Below are 21,554 nucleotides of genomic sequence, written 5' to 3'. Positions count from 1 at the left end.
CAAGTTTACATTTTCAATCGAAGATGTTTCCATTAAGTAGATGCGATGTCGGCTTTTAATGAGACACATCTACTCATGGAGAAACTACGTAATTTCACTTAGTTAATCATTAAGTTGTCACTTATTCAACCCTGCAACCGCGGCATAACGTGTACACACTCTAGCTTTAAGCTCTCTAGTCGAGATCAACGACAACCGTTCCACAATTGACGTGGAGCGATGCCATCAAAGATTTCCATTAAACGCTTCGTTGCCGGATTATTAATGGACGCGTTGTATGATGAAATTGACTTACCATAAAACCAGGATAAACTTTAAATTAGAATCCCTTTTACTACAAACCGTATTAATGAAGAATGGATAATCTCTATTTGAGAAGTTTAGAACTTTTAGGGAGGCTTAACGTTTGAGCAACATTTTTTCAGCCTCGAGAATGAATATTTGCTCAGAAGAGTGAAATTCAGTTACAAAGCTGAAACTTAATTAAAAATCGTGTCTTACGATGGGTTCGGTGAGGGCGTTTCAGGGATACGCTCTATTATATTACTTAAATCGACTCTCTTTGTCATTTTACGCAGATTTAATCTGAAACAAGGGTTGAAAGGGTCAAAATAATCAGCTTAGAAACTGCTCTAACTTTCATCTAGCCAGTCCTTTAGTTTCAACTGAATTGGGTGTTTGCATTCTTCGAAAATTCGGAATTTAATTGTAAACTACCCCTAAACTCTCGGCAGTTTGTCTGTACTCATAAGGCAATTATGGGTTGATTTAATTATTTGACATTTGATTTTCTGCAATAGGTTTACCTGTTCACCTTCTGTCGTCAATAAAAGAGAAACACAGTCAACAAATTCTTAAAAAGTATTTAATTTTTATCCAAGTAAAGCTATAGTAGCAAACATGCAGAAACACATAATTTCCAAACAACTTTTGCTTTATTTAACAGTTCAGGTCCCAAATACGAGTATGAGTTAGAGAACGATTTCCCACCACAAAAACCAATTTTCCCTTGCCGCAAGGCTTGAGAGATGCGTAGGACTTTAAATGATGAAAATTCGTTCCATTCTATTTAACATCGTAACGTTAAACTGAAGTCAATGTGTACTCGGCAAACATTAGACCCATTGCCTTTGTCTGTCTAACTAACTGCTGGTGCCCAAAGCCAAATTTGAAAATATAACATTTTTATCAGTTTAATTTAAATAGAGCGGAATAAAGTTAATAAAAGCCGTGCGGGACCAATTGGGAATCAATTTTTGTTAAGGCTAAAATAAATTCGTATCAAGGAGCGGGTAAAATTTAATCAGAATCCTCTCAGACTTATTCCCAAATGAAAATTTATCATTTGAAACAAAGAAAAGGAGGCAGTCGCAGTGATAAAGAACTAAATAACACCTGCCATTGTGTTTTATTTACCTCTGGTTTTGTCAAAAGAGACGATTCTTAAGATTTATTGGGTCAGGTGTTTAACGTAATGAACGTTCTTAAACACTAGCGCGGTAGACGTCTCTTTATAGACCTGCTGCTGGCAGTGGTAATCAGACAGACTTTTTGACTAATTGCTCTATACCCATCATAGAAATTGCTGCGATTATCTGCTTACAGCTACGGGGATTAATTTAACAATGTTTCGATAGATTACCCCTTGCGTTATCTACGACCGTAGCTTGGCTCTGCTCTATACTATAATACTTGGAGGTAATTGTTTACAAGGCTCGCCTAGTAAATTATTCTTCTCAGACATGGAAAGGTTCATTCAACTGCTGAACAATCTCCCTGTTGAATTAATTTGCTGACAAATAATATGCTGGGAATGGAACTAATCAAAACACTTAACTGCCGTTCGCATTTAAAGAGTAAAAGATCATTTTCAATTAAGTTTGCTTTGCAAAGTTCACGCTTCTTAATAATCTTGGAGTTTTAAACGGGACGATAAAGTCATTCATAACGAAGACAATATATACGAAACAATTTTTCATCATACAATTTTACAAAGGGCCCTACGTGCCATAAAACACCCGCTATAATATTCAATATATTTACAAGGGATTTCTGATAATGAAGGCAAAAATAACAAGTAAAACCATAGGAAAGCAATAGACTGAAGTAACAAGTAATATAATTTAAAGTGAAGAAATGAGCGGTTCGAACTCAGCCGGATGAAGAAGAGCGATTTGCACAAACAACTTTCCCAGAAACTAAATAAAAATAAAAATAGTGGCAAAAGCGCCGCAGTGGAATAAGGTACTCCTTGTTTCTAATATCTGAAGTTAATGTATCCCTCAATCTAATTGCAAACTTTTTCAAATTTTTCCGTCTTGCCACAGTTAATCTGCCATGTAGAATTTAAGAAGATGAATGCTCTCACCTCCACGCTATATTCTATCCAAATATCCAATATAAAATGTGTGGGACGATAGGAACCAACATTTTATGAAATTGCAAGAAACTGCAATTTAGCAAATTTATTGTCGTCTAAATGAATTTAGCACATACCACCACCGGTACGGCGTGTTTGCAAGGTGTAATTTATCGACGGTGAAAAATGGGTTAAACTAAGCCCGGACTCACTTTATAGCATCATTTGTTCTAATTTGAAAAAATTGCTACTATACAGGCCGTTCCGAAATCAATTTGTAACCCGGCAAATAACAAAGAGAAAATGTATCATTCAGGTTTATCTCACTGACCTCACAAAACGTTTTTGTATCATTCAATTTGTATGAGTAAATATAAACTACGATTACTTGAGTTAGTGCTTCTGTTTTCAATTAGACGTACCCAAAGCCAATAAGGAGGTTGCTGGATACAAGTAGAAAGTGTATTCAAAATTATTCTACAAATTTAATAGTGCTGTTCTACTTTTTCAATTTCTTATTTGCTGATGATGAATATGCGTTTCGTCCACAGAATGCCGCTCAAATAAATAAAAGTGGATAATTTTGCGATCAGTTTCTCTTACCAGCTTCAAAAGAAAACTTTTCTGACGTCATTGGCCAAGCTTGTACTCACTGTTATTTATCTTATTAAAAATTCGAAAGCTTGATGAATAACACTGAAGTGTTATTTGCATTGCGTTGTTTTTGTCGGTTATTAATACTAAACGAAGATGTATCTATCGCTATATTTGATAGACTTGTAAGAAGGAATGAAACAAAAATTTTTGTATGAATAGTTTACACTCAACTGCGCTTTATCCTGTAAAAATTCGGATATTTCAAACTAAAGCAACTAGGGATTTGAAATTGTAACCATCTTTATAGCACACTTGAAGCTAATCGCGCTGAAAGTTTCATAAAAATCCCGCAGAATCGTGATTTTTATCAGATTGAATAATGGAGATCGGGGATAAAAATTCGAATCTTCTAAATTAAAGCTAGCAACAATTCTAAGTTTGCACTCTTAGCAAACGCTTGACTCTAAAGATGCTTAAAATATCTCGGAATGTTTCGTTTTTCCAGCTTGGTTAATGGGAACCTCAAAAATAGTCAATATTCTACTCATAAGAATAAGTCACTCAACTACGATTTCTCCTCTAAACATAAAAATTTTTGAAACTACACCAAAAAAATTGACGTTTCTACCGTCTTTACAAGATAAATGATGCAAAGATGCTCCGGGTTTCATAAAATTCTTTCCGAATTCAGATTTTTGCCCACTTAATAAATTTCAATCTCAAAATGAATGTTTTTACTAAATTGCGTAGGCTCCTTTAAAAATTTTCATTTTTCAAATTGAAACAAGAACAAATTTACAATTTTCGCCATGTTTGTCGAACAGGTAAAGCTTCAGACGCAGATTTTTTTTTAATCGCCCGCAATCATGATTTTTGTCAGCAATTGATGTTTACTAGACAATGCTCTCTCTTTTAGAAATTTTCGTCTGCAAAACTTTAGTTTAGATCAATACTTGTTTTAGCAAGTATCGATTTAAATTTATTGATTTAAAATTTCATCATTTTCCTAATTTCATAATCCTAAGTAAACACTTTAATCTTAAGATATTGCCTGTTTCATATCGGAGTTTTTACCCAAATACACCTTCGTATTGAAAAACTTCGCATTCGAACTTTCAAAAAAAAATGAAGCAGACATTTTTAGAGACGTTGAAAGTTTCATAATAAACAAGCAAAATGCTAAGTTTTTCCAGCTTAGTAATTATCGAGCTCATAATGAAGGCTTTCACCGAAATGCTTTATCTACTTTAATCATTTATATGTCCCAAACTAAACCTGGTATCACTTAGAGATTTTCCCATCTTTAGAAGATACTTAAATCTAAGGATGTTGAAAGTTTCATGATAATCCCGCAGAACCCTGAGTTTTACCAGCTTAGTAAGTGTCGGTCTCAAAATTTATGTTTATTCTGAAATGCGCCATCTTCTTTAAAAATTCGCATCTTTCAAACTAAACTAAATAGTAACTTGAAACTTGCATCATTCTTGGGACACGCTTGGGTCTAAAGATGCTGAAAGTATCTTAAAAATCTCCCTGAATCCGGAGTTTCGTCAGCTTAGTAAATACCAATCTCATAGTGAAGGTTTTTACAGAAATGGTTTCCCTTCTATAAAAATTTTAATAAAAGTATTTCAATCGAAACTATGTAGCAATTTGAAACTTTTCCATCCAACCATCTGGAACCATATAAATTCTAAAGAACCTGAAAGTCTAAAGCTCCTGCACGTTTCATAAAACTATCCGAGAAGGTCACGCTTTGTCAGCTTAGTAAATAGCGAGCTGCTAATGATGGTTTTGGCTGAAATTGTTTATCTCTTTTAAAACGTAAATCTTGCAAACTAAACTATTAGTAGCTATTTGAAACTTTCATCATTTTTAGAAGACATTTAAGTCTGAAGATCCTGGAAGTTCCATAAAAATATTTCCAATTTCTGAGTTTTGCAACAAGGACAGTAAATATCTGAAAGCTGAAATGCATCATCTTTAAAAGTTCGCATCTTCCAAACTAAACTAAGTAGAAATTTTTAATTTTTACCATCTTTAGACGACAGTTGAGTATATGGATGCTGAAGGTTTTATCAAAATTTTCCAGAATCCTGAGTTTTTGCAGATTTATAAATACCGTGGGAAAGGAAAGAAAGTTTCTACTGAAAGGTGCCATTTTCTTTAATTAATCGCATCTTTGAAACTAAATTAAATAAGTGGCAATTTGAGGTTTTCGCCATTTTTAGAAATCACTGGTGTCTATAAACGGTGTCATAAAAATCGCACAGAAGTAATTCTTATCTGCTTAGTAAATGTTGGTCACAAAATATTTTCACTCAACTGGGCTTCTTCTTTTTTTTATTTTTTCCTTATTTTCACTCGGTTGGAAAGTCTGAAAATTTAATTCCGCATGAAACCAACTCTAAACTAAACTCCGCCAGCTTTCAATCTTCGCAAAAGCAACAGTAATTCGCGCATTTCAATCAACATGACCAACTGAAATATCGACGGAAATTTTCAATTATCCAGTTTTGCAACCCGCATCGAACCAAACAATTGCAGTAAGGTGCCGTAAATTGCTTCGTTACATCTAGCAACAGGAACGTCATAGCAATGTGGTTTATTACTTGCATTAGACTGAAGTGTTGAAGTGTCAGGACCAGAAATTCTCGGTTGTCGGTTCACGGCTTGACACGATGTCGTTTTGAGGAACGTATAATGGATGATTGTGTTTATACCACTCTTGCGGTCGATTCGCATTGGAAATGACTGGGAAAAATGCAACGTACGGTGGATCGAAGCGATATATTCATTTTCATTCGGACCCAGAAGAATGAAGTAATTGATTCAAAGGTTTTCTATATTTTATGAGATGCGTGATTAGATACAGTGTCCAGGACGATAAATCGATCGATGTAATTCCGGTCGTACTCAATCCACTCGAAATGTGGGAACCAAAAATCCACATGTAGATAAAATGGAATTGCATGATGCAAAATAACTCAACTCCTCAACGCATAATTTTGAAATTATACATAATACTCAGGTATAATTTCAATTTTCTTGTTATAATTAAAGTGTAATAATCTATAAATGGGTCAGCAATAGGTAAATGTAATATCCTTTTATTCGTTAAATTTAAAATAGTTGCAATTAACTTGTCGGTATTGAGGAGTTCATTATTTAATCCTAGAAAAGTGACAATTGGTTTAGGATAACTATAATAAGAAGCGAATTGTAAAACTCGATTTTATCTTGCTCGATTGTAGCTTGTTCTGGATTTTTTGTTATCTTTAATTGTAACTTTGAATCAATAAATTACGTTAAATTTGCGCTCTATCAGAGCCAACATTAAAATATCCACTTAAAATGACTGGAAATTTCTGGTAGTTTTGTCCAAGTTGTTTTCGTCCGAACTGCTTTTGTCAGAAATCGTGGGAACAAGAGCGAAGGATCCAATTTAATTGCAACGTACTGGAGCTCGTTCACTAGAAATGAAGTCCTTTGTACGATTTCCGACGAACCATTGCGATGTGCGGACTATCTGCAATAAATGAGATTTGTTCGCAGGTTCGCAGTGTTTCTCACTAAATAGAGAATATTTTTGTAACTCACCGAGCTGAAATAAATGTTGAAAAACTAATAAGTCTTTCTGCCCCACATACGCGAAATCTGATGAAATCCTTCTAAAAAACTTTTATTAAATTATCTATTTATTAAATTAACTAAGGTTTCATTTTACTAACAATGGTACGTGCAAACTCGTACGAATGATTTCGGATAGTGGACGAGCTTTTATACATTGCAATGAAATTGGATCATTAGCTCTGATACGCACGATTTCTCAAGAAATAAATTCGGACTAAAACGCATCCAAAGGACAGCAGTCCACGGACTACACACTATTATATGCACACGAGCGGACGACAGTCTACACACTATTATAATAGACGGCCGGACTTATGAAACCAGACTGCGTAGCTACTTGTTTTTATCTATGCCAGACATGCCTTTGCGCATTCTAATCCATTCATAACGTGATATAAGGAGTTATCGTTTCAAAAAAACATTACGCACTTCAATACAAACAACCGATTCATTTATTTCATCCAGTGTGTCCACACCCGTTCTTATTATTTATTTCATTCTCACAAAAATGTATTTTTTTCTTGAAATGCTTATTTTATCTATTTAGGGTATCCATATGGAAGGTAAACTTTATGCTTGTTAGACATCTATATCAATTTTCAGTTTTGAAGAGCCACATTAAAAACTAACCGCAAGTACTGAAAAATATGTTCTGGATGCATGGTTGCAGTTTTGATTCATGATGCTAAATTTATAAAACATTAATTTTTGTAAAATACAATGTTGTAAAATACTAATAGTGTGCCAAGTGACCATTTAACTAACTTAAAATGTTGCCTAATTGAGTTGTTTAAGCATCTTTAAGAACTAAACATATCCAACCACACGTTAAAAAGAATTTTGATATATCACGATCATCATTCTTTCTAACGTATATACTGTACATAATCCAATTATTGCCAAACATTTACACTTTTTTGAACGCTTCTGAACTAAAATAGCCGACAACTTAATCCAATCAACTGATGGCATGTAATTCAACAGTAATGAGCGTTCTAGATATACGCATCGATAGACATTAACTTCCGCGCTATTCAATTTTGCATTAGCACTATTACAGGTACAATGCCCATTCGACAGGGCTTTAAATAACAGTTTTCCGTTTCACTTTTCGCTATAACATTAACATTATTACACACGGACATGATTTCCATTAAGTTAAGTGGATTCTGGAATTAATTTTGTTTAAATTTTAGCAGCTTAAAAGCGCGTAGCGTGTTTGAAATTACAGCGAAATTGAATTATGTTGTTTGGTAGGAAAGAAAACAATAGTTCTAGCATTCTAGCATAAATGGCCAACAAATTTTCAAATCAATCACTAAAATATATTCAGAACTTTACAACATTGTTGTTGTAGCAAAAGAACCGGCCAAGTTAACACATTGTTATAAGAAGAATACATGAGAATAAAATTGCTACAAAACCACACTGTTAGCAGGCGAATCTCCCAGTTTCGTAAAATCCGCCATTACAATAAACATTTAACCTCAATTAACCTTTCTCTTATTCCAGCCATGAGTTTAACGATTCTGGTCGATTCTCTCTGTTCTTCTCCGCAATAAACCTTTCGATACAGTTAAATAAAACCTAAAAGAGCCATAAAACTTTTATCGGTCGCATAACTCCATATCAGAAAAAATGTGATCTCGAACGTCTAAAAAGTAGTTTCAAAGTAAATCCTGCACTGATCCTTAGGACCAAATCAATTGGCGTGGCTCCGAGGAAAGGATGATGGGGGAGAATTCGAAGAAGTTGAGATGAACAATACCCTTCTTTGACAGGCACTGTTTTACAGGTCCGAACTGCAGCTTTTTGTATGATTAATGGACCTTTTATATCAGCATTTGATTTGTCTCTAATATATCGGCTGATTATATTTATATTCTAAAATTTTACCACCGTATTACTAAATTTACTCTTTGGATGTTTCTGAACGTTTGCTCATATGACCATTGAAGGAATTCAGTTGTTAACGTTATTTTAATAAGGAGAAATTAATTTTTTGTTGCTTTACTTGTACTTGTTCAATAAATTACTACGAAGGTAATCGGCAATTTCCACGCAATTTTATTCAAAATCTGTTTTTCTAACTATCGAAAGTACCAGAAAATGTGTTAGTCTCTTTAAAAACACTAAAAGGTACATATTGAGATTCTTATTCTGAAATTATAAGTGATATTATTCGGATTTCTTTACTTTATTATTCAATGGTTTTTATTTTAAAATGGGCAAATAAAATGTTGAAACTAAATACAAAAACTAAAAAAAAGCTTTTTTCTGTAAAATATGGTAAATTATATTTTTTATAGACTATCCCGAATTTGATACAAATGACTCTGAGAATAACAGAAAAAAAAGAATTGCTTGGTTTTAACATTTTCTTATTTTTCCTTAATACGTGAAAATACCGAACGACTGTGCGAAATTCTCCATTGATTTAGAAGTCTGAGAGAAATCCTTATCTCTCTGGAGTGGTTGCATCTTTAGTAGCATGGAATGACTCTTAACAAATAACATTAATTTTTTCAGTTTTTCATACAAACAGAAACAAATAATTTTAACGTAAGGGTTTTAACAACAATGTTAAGAAAATATGTAAACTATATTTTTTTCCGGAACTGACCAATAGACAAAGTTCTGACTAACACTTCTTACGTTGTTCAATGACAATTCACAACTTACGAGAATTAAAACAATATTCAACCAATTCGTTATACAATTAATAAATACCTCTAGCAGATCATTTACGCGCTTTCCTAACTTGTCTTTAACAGTTCCTTTTTTAGTCCATGACTTGTTTATCTGTTAATAATTATATTTGGGATATTTTTAGCATGGTTTAATGAACTTTTTAACAGCTAAAATGGCTACACTGATTTGAATTGCTGGGAGACCAGTAACTAACACAGTAAATTATGCGTGATGTAATCAATCGATATTTTTTAATGAGAAATTTGCAATCCGTTTGTTTAATGAAGTTCTAGCGTTCCTGATATGGGTCAAATAACGTAAAGCTTCATTTTATCATCAAAGTGTAGTTTTGCAACTTGACACACACAAAAACATTTGTTTTACTTCAATTCCTCTACATCCGTTTTTCGTCGATTCAAAATATATGTTATTTTTGGATTTGAAACTTTACAAAACAGAAAAAACGTTTTGATTTTTGATTAGCTGGGTAAATACTTTTAAAATGTTTCTTAAACTACAAATTTCTCAATTTTTGCATTTTTATATTTGTATATAGCAGAATATGTGTTTGTTTTCTTTGAAAAAGCGTTGATTAACTACCATTATTAGTGTCCTATCCGGCAGATATTGGCAAAATTTCTTATTTTATGGTGCAAAGAATGAATATTGAGGCAATTTTTCAAATAGCCGTATAATCCACATCCGATGATACTTTTCCATCAAATTGAGCAACGTAATCACCTGTCACCTTCGGATATAATCCATAAAGCTGGCAACTATTTTAACACGCTCATAACTTCTTTGTATACGACACGCCATTTTTCTGTGTTTAATCCTCAATAATTTCTTGTCATCGGTTAAATTGACTCAAAGGATCCGTCTCTGGGCGAACGAAACCACGCTCCATCGCCCAAGCAAATCTATTAGAAATCGTTAAATCCCATGTTCGGAGGAACGCTATTCAATTCTGTTGGAAGCTGCCGTTCGCAAAGGCTCAGCAGACAACCTGTTATTGAATGCCCAGGGTTACTGATTGTCAAGAATTCGCGCAAAATGTCGCAAAATACCGCACAATAAAATGTATTAAATCCCTCGGCTTGTACAATAAAATTATTTGCCGGAGACGGATTGAAACGTAATTTGAGAATTTCGTTTCAGTTGTCGATTTATTTTATTTGCTTGTTTGCCGATGCACCGGTTGCTGCAAAGTAAATAAGTAGCAGTGTAATGTATCAGGAGGCGAACGTGTAGTAATTTACTGAATAAACAACATCGCGATATGGTTCCACTTTTCTAATGAGTTTCACGCTCTAAGTTTTCTATTTGCTATACACAACAGACAAACTACATGAAAAATATTCTTGTTACTCGTGTAGGGTACCATAACTGTTTTTTTTTCTTCACCCTCGGCAAAGTATAAAATTCTCGAAATAACTTACGTAAAGATTCCAACATTTGGCTGCTGATGTACATAAATGAGTCTGAATTGTCGTTGTACGTTTTGTTACATTTTTAATCGGTGTTATGCAATGCAACAAGTGTTCTGCTCATCTTTATCAGTTATTACATATCGTAAAATGTCAATATTTTTTAAATTTGATGATTAGCAAACGCGATTGGGCCCTCTAGTTTAGCTAGAGTAACTTTATGATATAATCGAAAATCTACTTAATGTTTCGCTAACATTAGTGTCTTGCATCTTCAAGGGTGATTTCTCGAAAGCTTGCTAAGGTGATGAAGTTAAAAAATTGAGTGCTAAACGGACCCGATTAATGTTGTTTATAATTTTTTTAAACAATTTTTTATGTAATAGATTATGATAATTGTTGAAATAGTAGATGATGTAGAAATGTACATGATTTTTCATACCTTAAATGTTGAAGAAGGGCAATGTTTCTACTTTCTAAGTTTGATAGAACATGTTCCTTCAAAAAGTGTTCCTCCTTATCCTCGGTTTCGGTAGCGAAAAGTATTTACGTAATTTTAATAGAGCAAAATTTACAGGTATTAAATAGACCCAGTCTACTTTTATAATTGCAATTTTGGTTTGTTGAAAAATTGAAAACGATTTCTAAGCAAGACGGAATTAAAAAATCCATATTGTTCAGGTTTTGCGAGCTTCTTAGGATGAAGCTGTGCATTGAACTCAAAAAACATACATGGGAAAAGTGAATTTTTAGTCGCTAAAAACGAAAGGTTTGCTACTATTACTTGGAATGAAACTCACTCAAAATGCAATACCATTTTCATCTCAAGTCAACGAGAAATGCAACGAGCTCATTGAAGAACACGTTGGACCCTTCAGGCCTGAAAGAATCGAAAATGTTATCCCAGTTTTCACAATATTCAACCGACTTTATATTTTTTATTGTGGATACATAATAACACTATACATTCGCATATCGAGAATCTTCAGTCTTGAATATTTTGAATTGAACATTTTTCTGCGTCAGTTGGTTTCAAGATTTTTTTTTTGTTCTTGATGATGGATGGAAAGTTTATGATAAGATTTTATAAGCAAGAGCCGATCCAGAAGGGGGGATCACGGGGGTGATGTTGGCTCTGTGAAAGTAGGGTCGCAATTTTTTTAGGAAAAGAGCTTTTTGTATGTCGAAATTTTCTAAAATTCTAAAGCATACGAAATAAATGCGCTATAATTTCGAAAAAGCCGTTATATAAAAGTCGCCTACAAATAGTCGAAAATTCCTTAAAACCTCGATATTTTCTCAAAAATCTCATTTAGTGGCTGTTAGTCTGCTTAAAATCTTGATCTGGACTACTTACAGGCTGAAGGGCGCTGCATGGCAAAGAAGCTGAAATATATCGGAGGAATCTTGGCCGCTAGCACGAATTGCTTGGAAATAATAATTTATTTATCTAGATTTATCTAAATAACTAGTCTAGGATCTTTTCCAGTTTGGTAGGGCGCTATCCGCTAAACCATCGCAAAGAAATAAGCAAGGTCCACCTACTTTTAAATATTTTGGTCTGGCTTCTGCCTTATTTTGAAATTTGAATACGGGTGAAAATAACATAACAAAAAAACAGGAAAACCTTAGTATTGATATTTTCATTTTGAATACTTTTTAAGCAGATTGAATTTTTAAAGTTTAATTTAAAAACAAACTCCTGCGGAAAACCTGTCTGATTAATGTTGATAAACTAAGTGAAAATAATTCAAATTTTGCTGCTACCTCCCTCAGCGGATACTACAGATCGATAATTACACTCCACTTTACAAAATCTGGCAAGTATATTTTTGAAAATTTAATGAAAATAATTTTAGTTTAGGTTTGGTTGGTGTAATTGAAAGAATGAAAAACTTGGAAATGAGGCAAATTACCCACCAATGCAATAAAAAGTATAGCTCACAACAGAAAATTAATAGTTTTACATATCAAAAGAGTATTCTGTTGAGAATCTCATTCGTTAACGTATAATATCTGAGTTTAAATAAATTTTACAGGAAAAAAATTCGAAAAACTTTGAAACTCAATCCAGATTCCAGAACGTCCCTCGTCGTTCCTTGTCGAACATGGCAACCAGGTGTAAAGTAACTTCAAACTTACCGAAAGCTGTATCGTGCCACCTGGAAAGAAAGAAAAACATTCTTTAGTATTACAAAAACTTAGTGAAAAGTTTAGCTATTTGAAATGAACAGAGGAAATAAAGATAAATAAAAAATCAACCAACTTCAGTTGCTTTTCGAAAAACTAAACTCAGTTCAAGCTAAAGGATTTATAGATTAGAAATCATGTTTACCAGCTTTCTGCGAGCTGGCGCCCCATACTCCATGTTCTGCCCGTTAATCCTCAAAAACTTACACTAGACTTGAACAAACAATAAAGATCCAGTTTAGTAGATAACGGATAACCTGGCGCACTTGCCTTATTGCCACCAAAGCATCCTGTAAATGCCGTCGATGAACAAAGGACTGACTACGTATTTTGTTCATTTCCCGAACCAAACTAGATATTTATGCTTTTACATTTTACCACTTTCCGAAAGCAGGAATTATCGAGACGATATAATTTTTTGCTTGGTCATCCCTTTGGATGAGTCATTCGCAGTTCGATTGTCGGTTTTTTGTTGTTGACTGTTTTATAGAAAGTGCCTGTTCTCATGCCAATATTTTGAAACGCATGTTTCTGGTTGAAACTAGTTTGGATCGAAACCGTAGAAAAAATAGGTTTTCCAGCCAAATATGAACATCTCCAATCATGGAGCGGAATAGACTTTTCCATCCATCCTAAATTAAATGCTCTCGAATTTTGTCCGTTTTTTTTACACTGATTATTTTCAACTGGATATGTAGTGTGGAGTCATCGTTAGATCCACATTCAATACCAGCTCTCGATTTGGCACTTTGCTCAATTTCTATGAAACTGAGTCATAGTAAATTTTTATGAAACCGCAGTGCCATGCTATAGTGATCTAAAGAGAAGATCTACATTAAATCTTCGCGCCTCATTAAGAGCGGTGGAATCAGTCGCTTTATTTTTGCAAGACTTCTCGGATCAGTTTTCCGCCGATTTTTTTAGAGCTTTGACAACGGAAGAGCGCTTAACTGGATTGACACTTCTCCACGTTTACAAAACGATCCCGATTGAAGTGATTATTTTATTGTTATTACTTTCTTAATTAAATTAACTATTGTAATTGAATTGAAGCCTGCCCTGACTGAATCTCTACTACATGACGCCCCTGAGCTGGATGCGCCCTTGATTATAGTATGTCTAGCTTTATTTAATGATCAAAAGACTTGCTTTCTTCCAAAAGTGGCATAAGAATGATCCAACATAATCTACGTCAGATCGCCGTCGATGTGAATTGCTAATTTCAAGGATAGTTTTTCGAAATTTTAATTTCAAAGAATTTAGGACCTTTAATTGATATAAAAACCAATACTGCATCGTTCTTAAAAAAGTATCATAATTTTTACAATCGAAAATCTACGTCGCACATTTCCAATCAATCAGTCGTCCATTCATATTAATGACAACATATTCGCATGCTTCATTATTGAGTGAAATAAAATTGAATAAAGACGGTGATTTGCAAAGTTATGAAAAACATAAAAACCGAAACAGGCAAGCTAAAACATTTCCAATATCCATAAAACTGGCATTACCCTCCTTGGCAAAGCGAACTGCACTGGAAAATAAAACAGTCATTAGAAAGAGATAATGCCTAATCTATGTAATTTAGTCGGAGTGCTTCTCTTATATGGAGCTGGATTTGCAGTATATCCCGTTCATGCATGTTTAATAGTTTTGTAAAGGTCACTATAATCCTACGTATGTAATGAAAGCCCTAATTCAATTTTATATCTCCTTTAAAGTAAGCGGCTCTAGTCTCTGTTTTCTATGAGATTTTGCTTGCTTTTAACGACACTGTTAAGTTGGCAAGTCTCAAATTATGTTCATCTGAATTTATTGAGGAAAAAATGTTACGGAGAAAATTAATCAGAGGAAGTAAATAATTTTATTCTACGGGGTAGATCCATGCATAACATGCAATTGGTTACAGAAAAATACAGAGGATAAATGCGTGTCTGACACCAGCAAGATTTTAAATCTATCCAGTTTTTTCTATTTTCTTAATTTATATATTTCCCATTTATTTTATCTGCATTTAAAGAGCAGGTTTACGGGAGTGTTATTTGCAAGCCAAAGTCAACTGGCGAGAACTAATAGAATCGAAACCGGTTGTAAACGTGGTAACTGCTGACAGAGCTAAAAACATGAAATTTTACTGAAATCGTGGCACTAAATCAGTAATTGATAAAACGTAAGTTGCGCTTTGTTGTTCCTCTGCTAAGTATAGTAGCTAAGTAGGCTTAAGAATTTTTTGAAATGGAAACTTTAAATCAGACTCTAAAATCATTTAAATAGGTATTGTAAAAACATGAAATTTTTGAAACATCTCTTAGTGTGCTGCTTTTTTTTGAAAAATTTTCGAAAAAATTTGAAATTTAAAAAAATTATGTTCGAATATCTGGAAAGATCCGTGGAAATTATTTTAAGCGTTAGTTTTTGTCAGAATATATTTATTGGTTTGTTATCTGGGCTTAATTTACAATATTTTTTGTTGGTGTCCAAAACCTTCAACAGGTAGAAGATCTGACTCTCCTCTGAGACGCTTAATTTATTTGCTATATTAAATTTTTATTTAGTGTTGTTTTGGCAAAATAAAAAATATGAAGTTTTCAAACCGCTGTTTTGTAACTCAGATAGATCCAAATAAACGATTCCCATTCTAGACTAGTTCATGTTTTTCCTTTCAATTAATATTCCTTACGATGGGCTTTAACAGCAGCTTGTTGCTCATTATCACGTATTTTTCTCCAAAAGTTGTTTTCGAAACACGATGTGTATTATGGCGCGATAAAATCTAAGCAAAATAACTTCTTTGGAACGGAGCAGCAATATAAAAATCAAAATAAAAAGGCCGTGTAAAAGCAGATGCTTGTCGTAGTTGTAGACATCACTTAGATATCGTTGCGACCAATCTCGGCATATAAAATCGTCTAAATGGTTTTCACCGGCAAAGCGAGCAGACTATTTATTAAAATGGAACGGAAAAAAATATATTAAAATATGCTTTAGATTCCCGTAAGCTTTCCGAAACTCTCGAAACATCAAAAGAAAGAGATCTTCGCTTTGAAGGTTTTGTTGTGCTAAACATTTGTTGAACTGAACGTAATATTCTTTGAGGCAATATCTTTGATGTTCAAGAAATATTTACAACCATTTTGCCTACTTAGAGTTTTCATATTTTTTGTTGTTGTCGGAGTTCATATAAAAGTGTCTCTTTCATCTCCTATATGCGACCTAGAATTTTATTATCGTAACTAGCATGAAGATATGAAATACGTTTTGGAAAAAATGTTCTTTTTAATATCGGATGTCTTTTCTTCCAGGGAGCCTCTTCCAGTTTAGTAGTAAAATTTGCCGATACAGAAAAAGAAAGACAACTTAGACGCATGCAGCAGATGGCTGGAAATATGAGTCTCCTCAACCCATTCGTATTCAACCAGTTCGGAGGATACGGAGCAGCGTATGCACAAGTACGTAACAATGTTTAAATCTTTTTTTTTTGAGGATTTATAGATCATCTATTGAATTTCTGTGCTCGCTAAGTTGGCTGATTTTAACATGTGTGTTCCTCTAATTGAACTAATTTTGTTAACTAACACTAACTAGTCGTATTTACAACATATTGGAACATCAATTTGCGAACTTTTATTCAAGCAAAGTTGAAAGTGTTATTTCAAAAATGTAATTAAAATGTCTGCCATCAATTAGTGTTATTAAGACTTCTAATATGTGTTATACAGGTAGATGTTAAAATTTGGGAAAACGGAAGATGGCAGTCAATGCAAGCATTTGAAGAAAATATTTCGTCCCGACCCACATCCTTTGTAGCCGAATTTGACCACCAATCGGTACGTTCGCTCGGGTTCCAAGTTTTGTGTAATTTTTCTAGAACACAGCATGATTTCTGTTCTGTTGGCGTGATACGTGTATAATCATTCCACATTTTGTGAACGTCTTTTTGTTATTTATTTTTGCCATCTTGGCCTTTCAGTTCTAATTTGATGCATGGCTGCCTTTTTCCTGATCTTCCCAACGCATCATGTATAGACCATCTATACAAATAGAGAAAGTCAACAGAAGCGTTTGATTTTTTATGTTCCAATAACTTTTAAGTTTCCCATTGAACTCCTTTTTAATAAGAATCCCATTGAAACTGGTGAGTTTTTCTTGACGTTTTGCAAACACGAATGTCTTGCGTGTTCAAAATTGGACTATTTGCCGCAGCAAGAAAATATTTTCCACGGGGGCCCGAAAGTCGGAAAAACTCACCAATTGCAATCAAATACTACGAAGGTCTAACTCTTTTTAGAAAAATTCCACACTTTCTTGAGACTAATCAAATGAAACATTCTAAATGCATTTATTGCACACGAAAATCTAATTGTCTCAACTCGTTTGTAACACACATTTAATTCGCCTTTTCATCAAAATTGTCCTAATTGTCTCATGTTCATTAGATGCCGTGTCATGTTAACTATTTCATTATTTTCATTGCATGTTCGTAATTTTATTAATGTTCACTAGCAACTAAGTAGCAAATAAATAGAGATAAATGACTTGGAAAAAATAATCATAACAATTACAGAAATTAGATATGAACATATACCTGTTATTCAATTAAAATATAGCTTTGTTTTATTTGGACATTTTACGCACATTTTATTTTTAAATTAATTATACACATATAAGTTCGTAGAAGAGAGGAATATTTTTGGTTTTATGAAAAATTTTAATACACCACACTATTCGGCCTTATGCAATTCTAGTTGAAGAAAAAAAAGAAAATTTGTAAAAATTATTTTATTTTATATAGATATACCGTTATACAATTAGAAATACAAGCAAAAATATGCAACTATTAATGGAGGCTTGAGTATTCCTCTTAATTTCGGCGAGTGAATTTACAGCACCGTAAACTTATTCAATGCAAAGATATTTACCGAAACAACATTTCTAGCAATCGTAACTATTTAATTACTGAAAATTACTCTATTTAGGTAAATCTAACGGAAATTTTAATTTGCGGAAAGTACTTAAAACTTTGACCACGAACGAAGTAGGCTGAATAAACGTATAAAACTGCAGTTTAAAACTTCCCTAAAAGCTATTTAACTACTACCAACGCTTTTATAATTGAAACGGTTTAATTTTTCGCCTTGTTTTGTGGGAGGAAAATCTCGACTGATCGAACGAATACATAGCTATTTTTGCACATTATTCAAATTTATAGTTTCTGCTGAATTCAAATTAGTCATCTGATTAATATGCGCATATTTAAAGGAAATTTCCCAAGTGCAGTATTTAGACAATCGTATGTTTTTCCCATATGAATTCGATTGATGTTGCAGTATTTTTTCAAAGTTACTTCACTAAAACTGTATCTATAGGAAATTTCTCATTTAGTTTTCCAACATCTACATCCGCTTGTTACGCGAAATTGCCAAATAATGAACGCATCCCTTGGTGATGAATTAACTAATTATGATTAAACCCAAGAGCGCGATATCATTTAATCCGATTCCCAGGGAAGAAGTGAAGTAAACTTTTTCAATTGCACTCAGACTTGCCGAACGACTTTGTACACAAAATACTTGTGATAAAAGCATAAAATATAAACTAAAGCACTATATCCGTTTGCCGTAATTACTGTTTGGAAATGTAATAAAATTAATTACTAAATTACATTCAAACATAAAGTTTACCGTTGGTTAAGTGCTTTGCGTGACGGCCAGAATGTCTAATAAACTTGCCGGGGGCCCTTTGGGAAGGTCCATCTGTTCTTTTATTTCGCGTCATTATTTACCTGCATAGTTTAGTAGATATGTGATAACATTTGCCGACGATTGCCCTAAGTTTCCGATGTTAACATTGAATTTCCTGTCTCATTAGTACATGATAAATTAGCTGTGAAGTTATCCAAGATGATTCGGCTCTGGTCTATCAATTTTGTTTCGTTAAATATGAAAACGTTGGCAAATTGGAAATTTTTTGGAAATATTGTCCAGTACTTACTTGCAGCTTTTAGTTGTTAACTTAGGATTTTTAGAGTTTCTCTAATGAGTTAAATAATAAATTACGACTTTTAAAATTTAGGAGTTGGACCAAAATTGTTTCTGTGTTAATTTCATAAATTCTAACATCAACTAAATCTCATTTAAACTACAGTTTTAGACCATTTTTCTTCTGATTTTTTTATTCATAATTTTCATGCTGAATTATATCCGAATATTTAACACATAAACATCTTATATGGCAAGCGAAATAAAACCGGTTCTTCTAAACTGACTTAGACTTTTTGGTCTGAAAAGTGAATATATTACAAATAATTATTATTGCCCTTAGACAATATAATTCACTACATACACTATTTTGTTTCCAGCAGCAAGCCGCAATTATGGCAGCTGCAACTGCACAAGGAACTTACATAAACCCAATGGCTGCCATTACACAGTTACCAGCCCATACTATTAATGGAATTAATGGTATCAATGGTATTGGAAATGGTGTGGTGCCACCTCCGACGTCAGGTAAGTTGATTTATTTTTATTCCTATTTAACTAGGAAAGAACGAGTTAACAATTAAACACGATTTACGACAGTAAGGCAATCGAATGAAATAAATACATAATTGGAACATTGAAGTAATTAATAAGAATTGTATTTCGAAAGCTGTTGTTTTCAGTTCATTTTTTGTGTTTTTTTACTTACTCACATTGCAGTTTTCATACTTTTCTCGAGTTTTTTCATTAATCCTTCAATGAGTTCATTATCAATTAAGTTGAAACCCCTCTGGCTACTTTAAATATTAACTAAACATGATTTTTTACGTATTTACTAAGTTTCTATAACTTCCAGTTTCCTCAGAAAGGGAGTAAATTATACTTTTTCTGTCAAGTATTCTTTGTAATTATTTTTCTTTTAATATATCAAACGCGCTGAATATGACTCGATAATATATTCAATACTTGTAAATTTACAACAATTTTTTCAGAAATATTTATATAGAATTTCCACCACACCATGATAACACTTTTCTCGTCCCAAATCGAAGTTTCTTAATGAAACTTAAAAAAAATTATTGATAAAAGCTAGTTTACTTGGCTATTTGACTTTACATATTAATCTCTATGATATTGCTTCCTGGTGCAAATTAATGGCAAAACGTGAACGATATTAATAATTTGCTTCTAATGAAAACCGCTTATTGATACAAGCTTTCGTCAAAGAGTATTTTCACTGAAAACTGTTTAGACTTCATACTTAGCGCCTTCGTATTTCTGTTAATTTAATTTTTAAATCAATAGACGTATTATCCGTCACTGGATTAAATTTATAGAACTTGTATTCATTAATGATCGTTTCTCCTTAGAAACTAATTACCATTGGTTCAAGTTGCCCGAAAATACATTTGTTTCTTCTACAGTTTGATACTTAAATGCATATCTTTAATTTACTGCAGGTTGCTTGAATGTAGCTTAAATGCAGCAGAAGAACAGCAAGTTTCCAAATAACCGACAAATTTATTTTAAAATAACCACTTTCTGCAAGTTTTTTTACGCTTACGTGTTTTATTTTTGCGATAATTTGGAACTTAAATTGGATTTTAATGTTGCATACTTAAATAAACATTTCTAGAACGCGACTAGTTTTGAAATTACTTTGTTTGCAAAATTAGGTACGTTTCTAATTCAGAATTTATTTTTAAATTTTCTCTTATCAAATTCTCCATGCAACAAACATATACAATACATTTTCAATTCATTTTAAACATCCGATTTCTCAAAATGTCCTGTTAAAGTCCTGTTGCACAAAACTAAAGGTGAACTAATTGGGATGAAAATATGCTGTCCAAATACATTTGTCCAATTTCATTTGATACACAAAGCGTAAGTTTGCGCGTCTATTATTCGTCCAACTTAAGCGGATGGTCAGCTCCGAAAAGAGCATCAGATCATGCAATATGGTATGAGATTAATTTAATAATGGATGAATTTTATAAAAGTTAAATTAAAACATGTTTAGGAATCAAAAGGTATTATAAATTTCAGTATTTAGAATTTTTCCAATAACGTCCTAAATATATCAAATTCGTTAAAATATTGTTAAAAATTTGGTAAAATAGATCAATGGAAAAGTAAAGAATTACATTATGATTATAATAAAACCCAAACTAATAGTCATTGACCATATAAAAAATGCTATAAATTAATGTAAGAATATTTTTCCCATTTTGACGTGTTGTAGGTACTTGTGTATGTGATCAATATCGACAGTTTACCTCCTAGGTCGGGTTGTAGCCTTACTGGAATTGTCACTAGGTGGGTGGTTGAACACGCTAACACGTCAAACAAATAAATACCTCACGGTAAACACTGAACTCCAGAATGTTTATTCAAAGCAGGGACGCTTAAAATGTCACTCCAAACTTGTTTGCTGGTGCGAAAACACCGGATTGCGAGCAAACAAACCACCGTTTGAGGTTTACATCCATGGAGGATAAATTGAACGGGGCAATTTTTTAAATATACATACAAAGCGACGATAAACTCTGATCGGAGAAACACGCTGATTATTGACGGCCGTCGCTCTGCAATTTGTCTTTTCAGTTCAAATCATTAATCTTAATTCCTTACCACGCACAATTAACAGACGATTTTTCATCCATTTTTCTGCTA

General features: G+C 33.1%; 1 protein-coding gene across 12 annotated transcripts in view; it reads left to right on the top strand.

Moving 5' to 3' along the window:
* LOC109541487 (CUGBP Elav-like family member 4) overlaps positions 1 to 21,554 on the top strand; it is a 350,630-nt gene that overhangs the window by 313,861 nt on the left and 15,215 nt on the right. For 8 of the 12 annotated variants that reach the window (XM_048661803.1, XM_048661829.1, XM_048661814.1 and 5 more), the window contains 3 exons: positions 16,203 to 16,349; positions 16,620 to 16,727; positions 19,259 to 19,406. In XM_048661803.1, the coding sequence (XP_048517760.1) occupies positions 16,203 to 16,349; positions 16,620 to 16,727; positions 19,259 to 19,406 (403 nt within the window). The remainder of the gene's footprint in view (positions 1 to 16,202; positions 16,350 to 16,619; positions 16,728 to 19,258; positions 19,407 to 21,554) is intronic. The other 4 variants (XM_048661830.1, XM_048661822.1, XM_048661798.1 and 1 more) reach the window with 3 other exon arrangements.

This window comes from Dendroctonus ponderosae, unplaced genomic scaffold (assembly GCF_020466585.1).
Source record: "Dendroctonus ponderosae isolate FM_Combo_2020 unplaced genomic scaffold, Dpon_F_20191213v2 Dpon_F_20191213_1, whole genome shotgun sequence".
NCBI lineage: Eukaryota > Metazoa > Arthropoda > Insecta > Coleoptera > Curculionidae > Dendroctonus > Dendroctonus ponderosae.
This window is presented reverse-complemented; position numbering and strand designations above follow the sequence as displayed.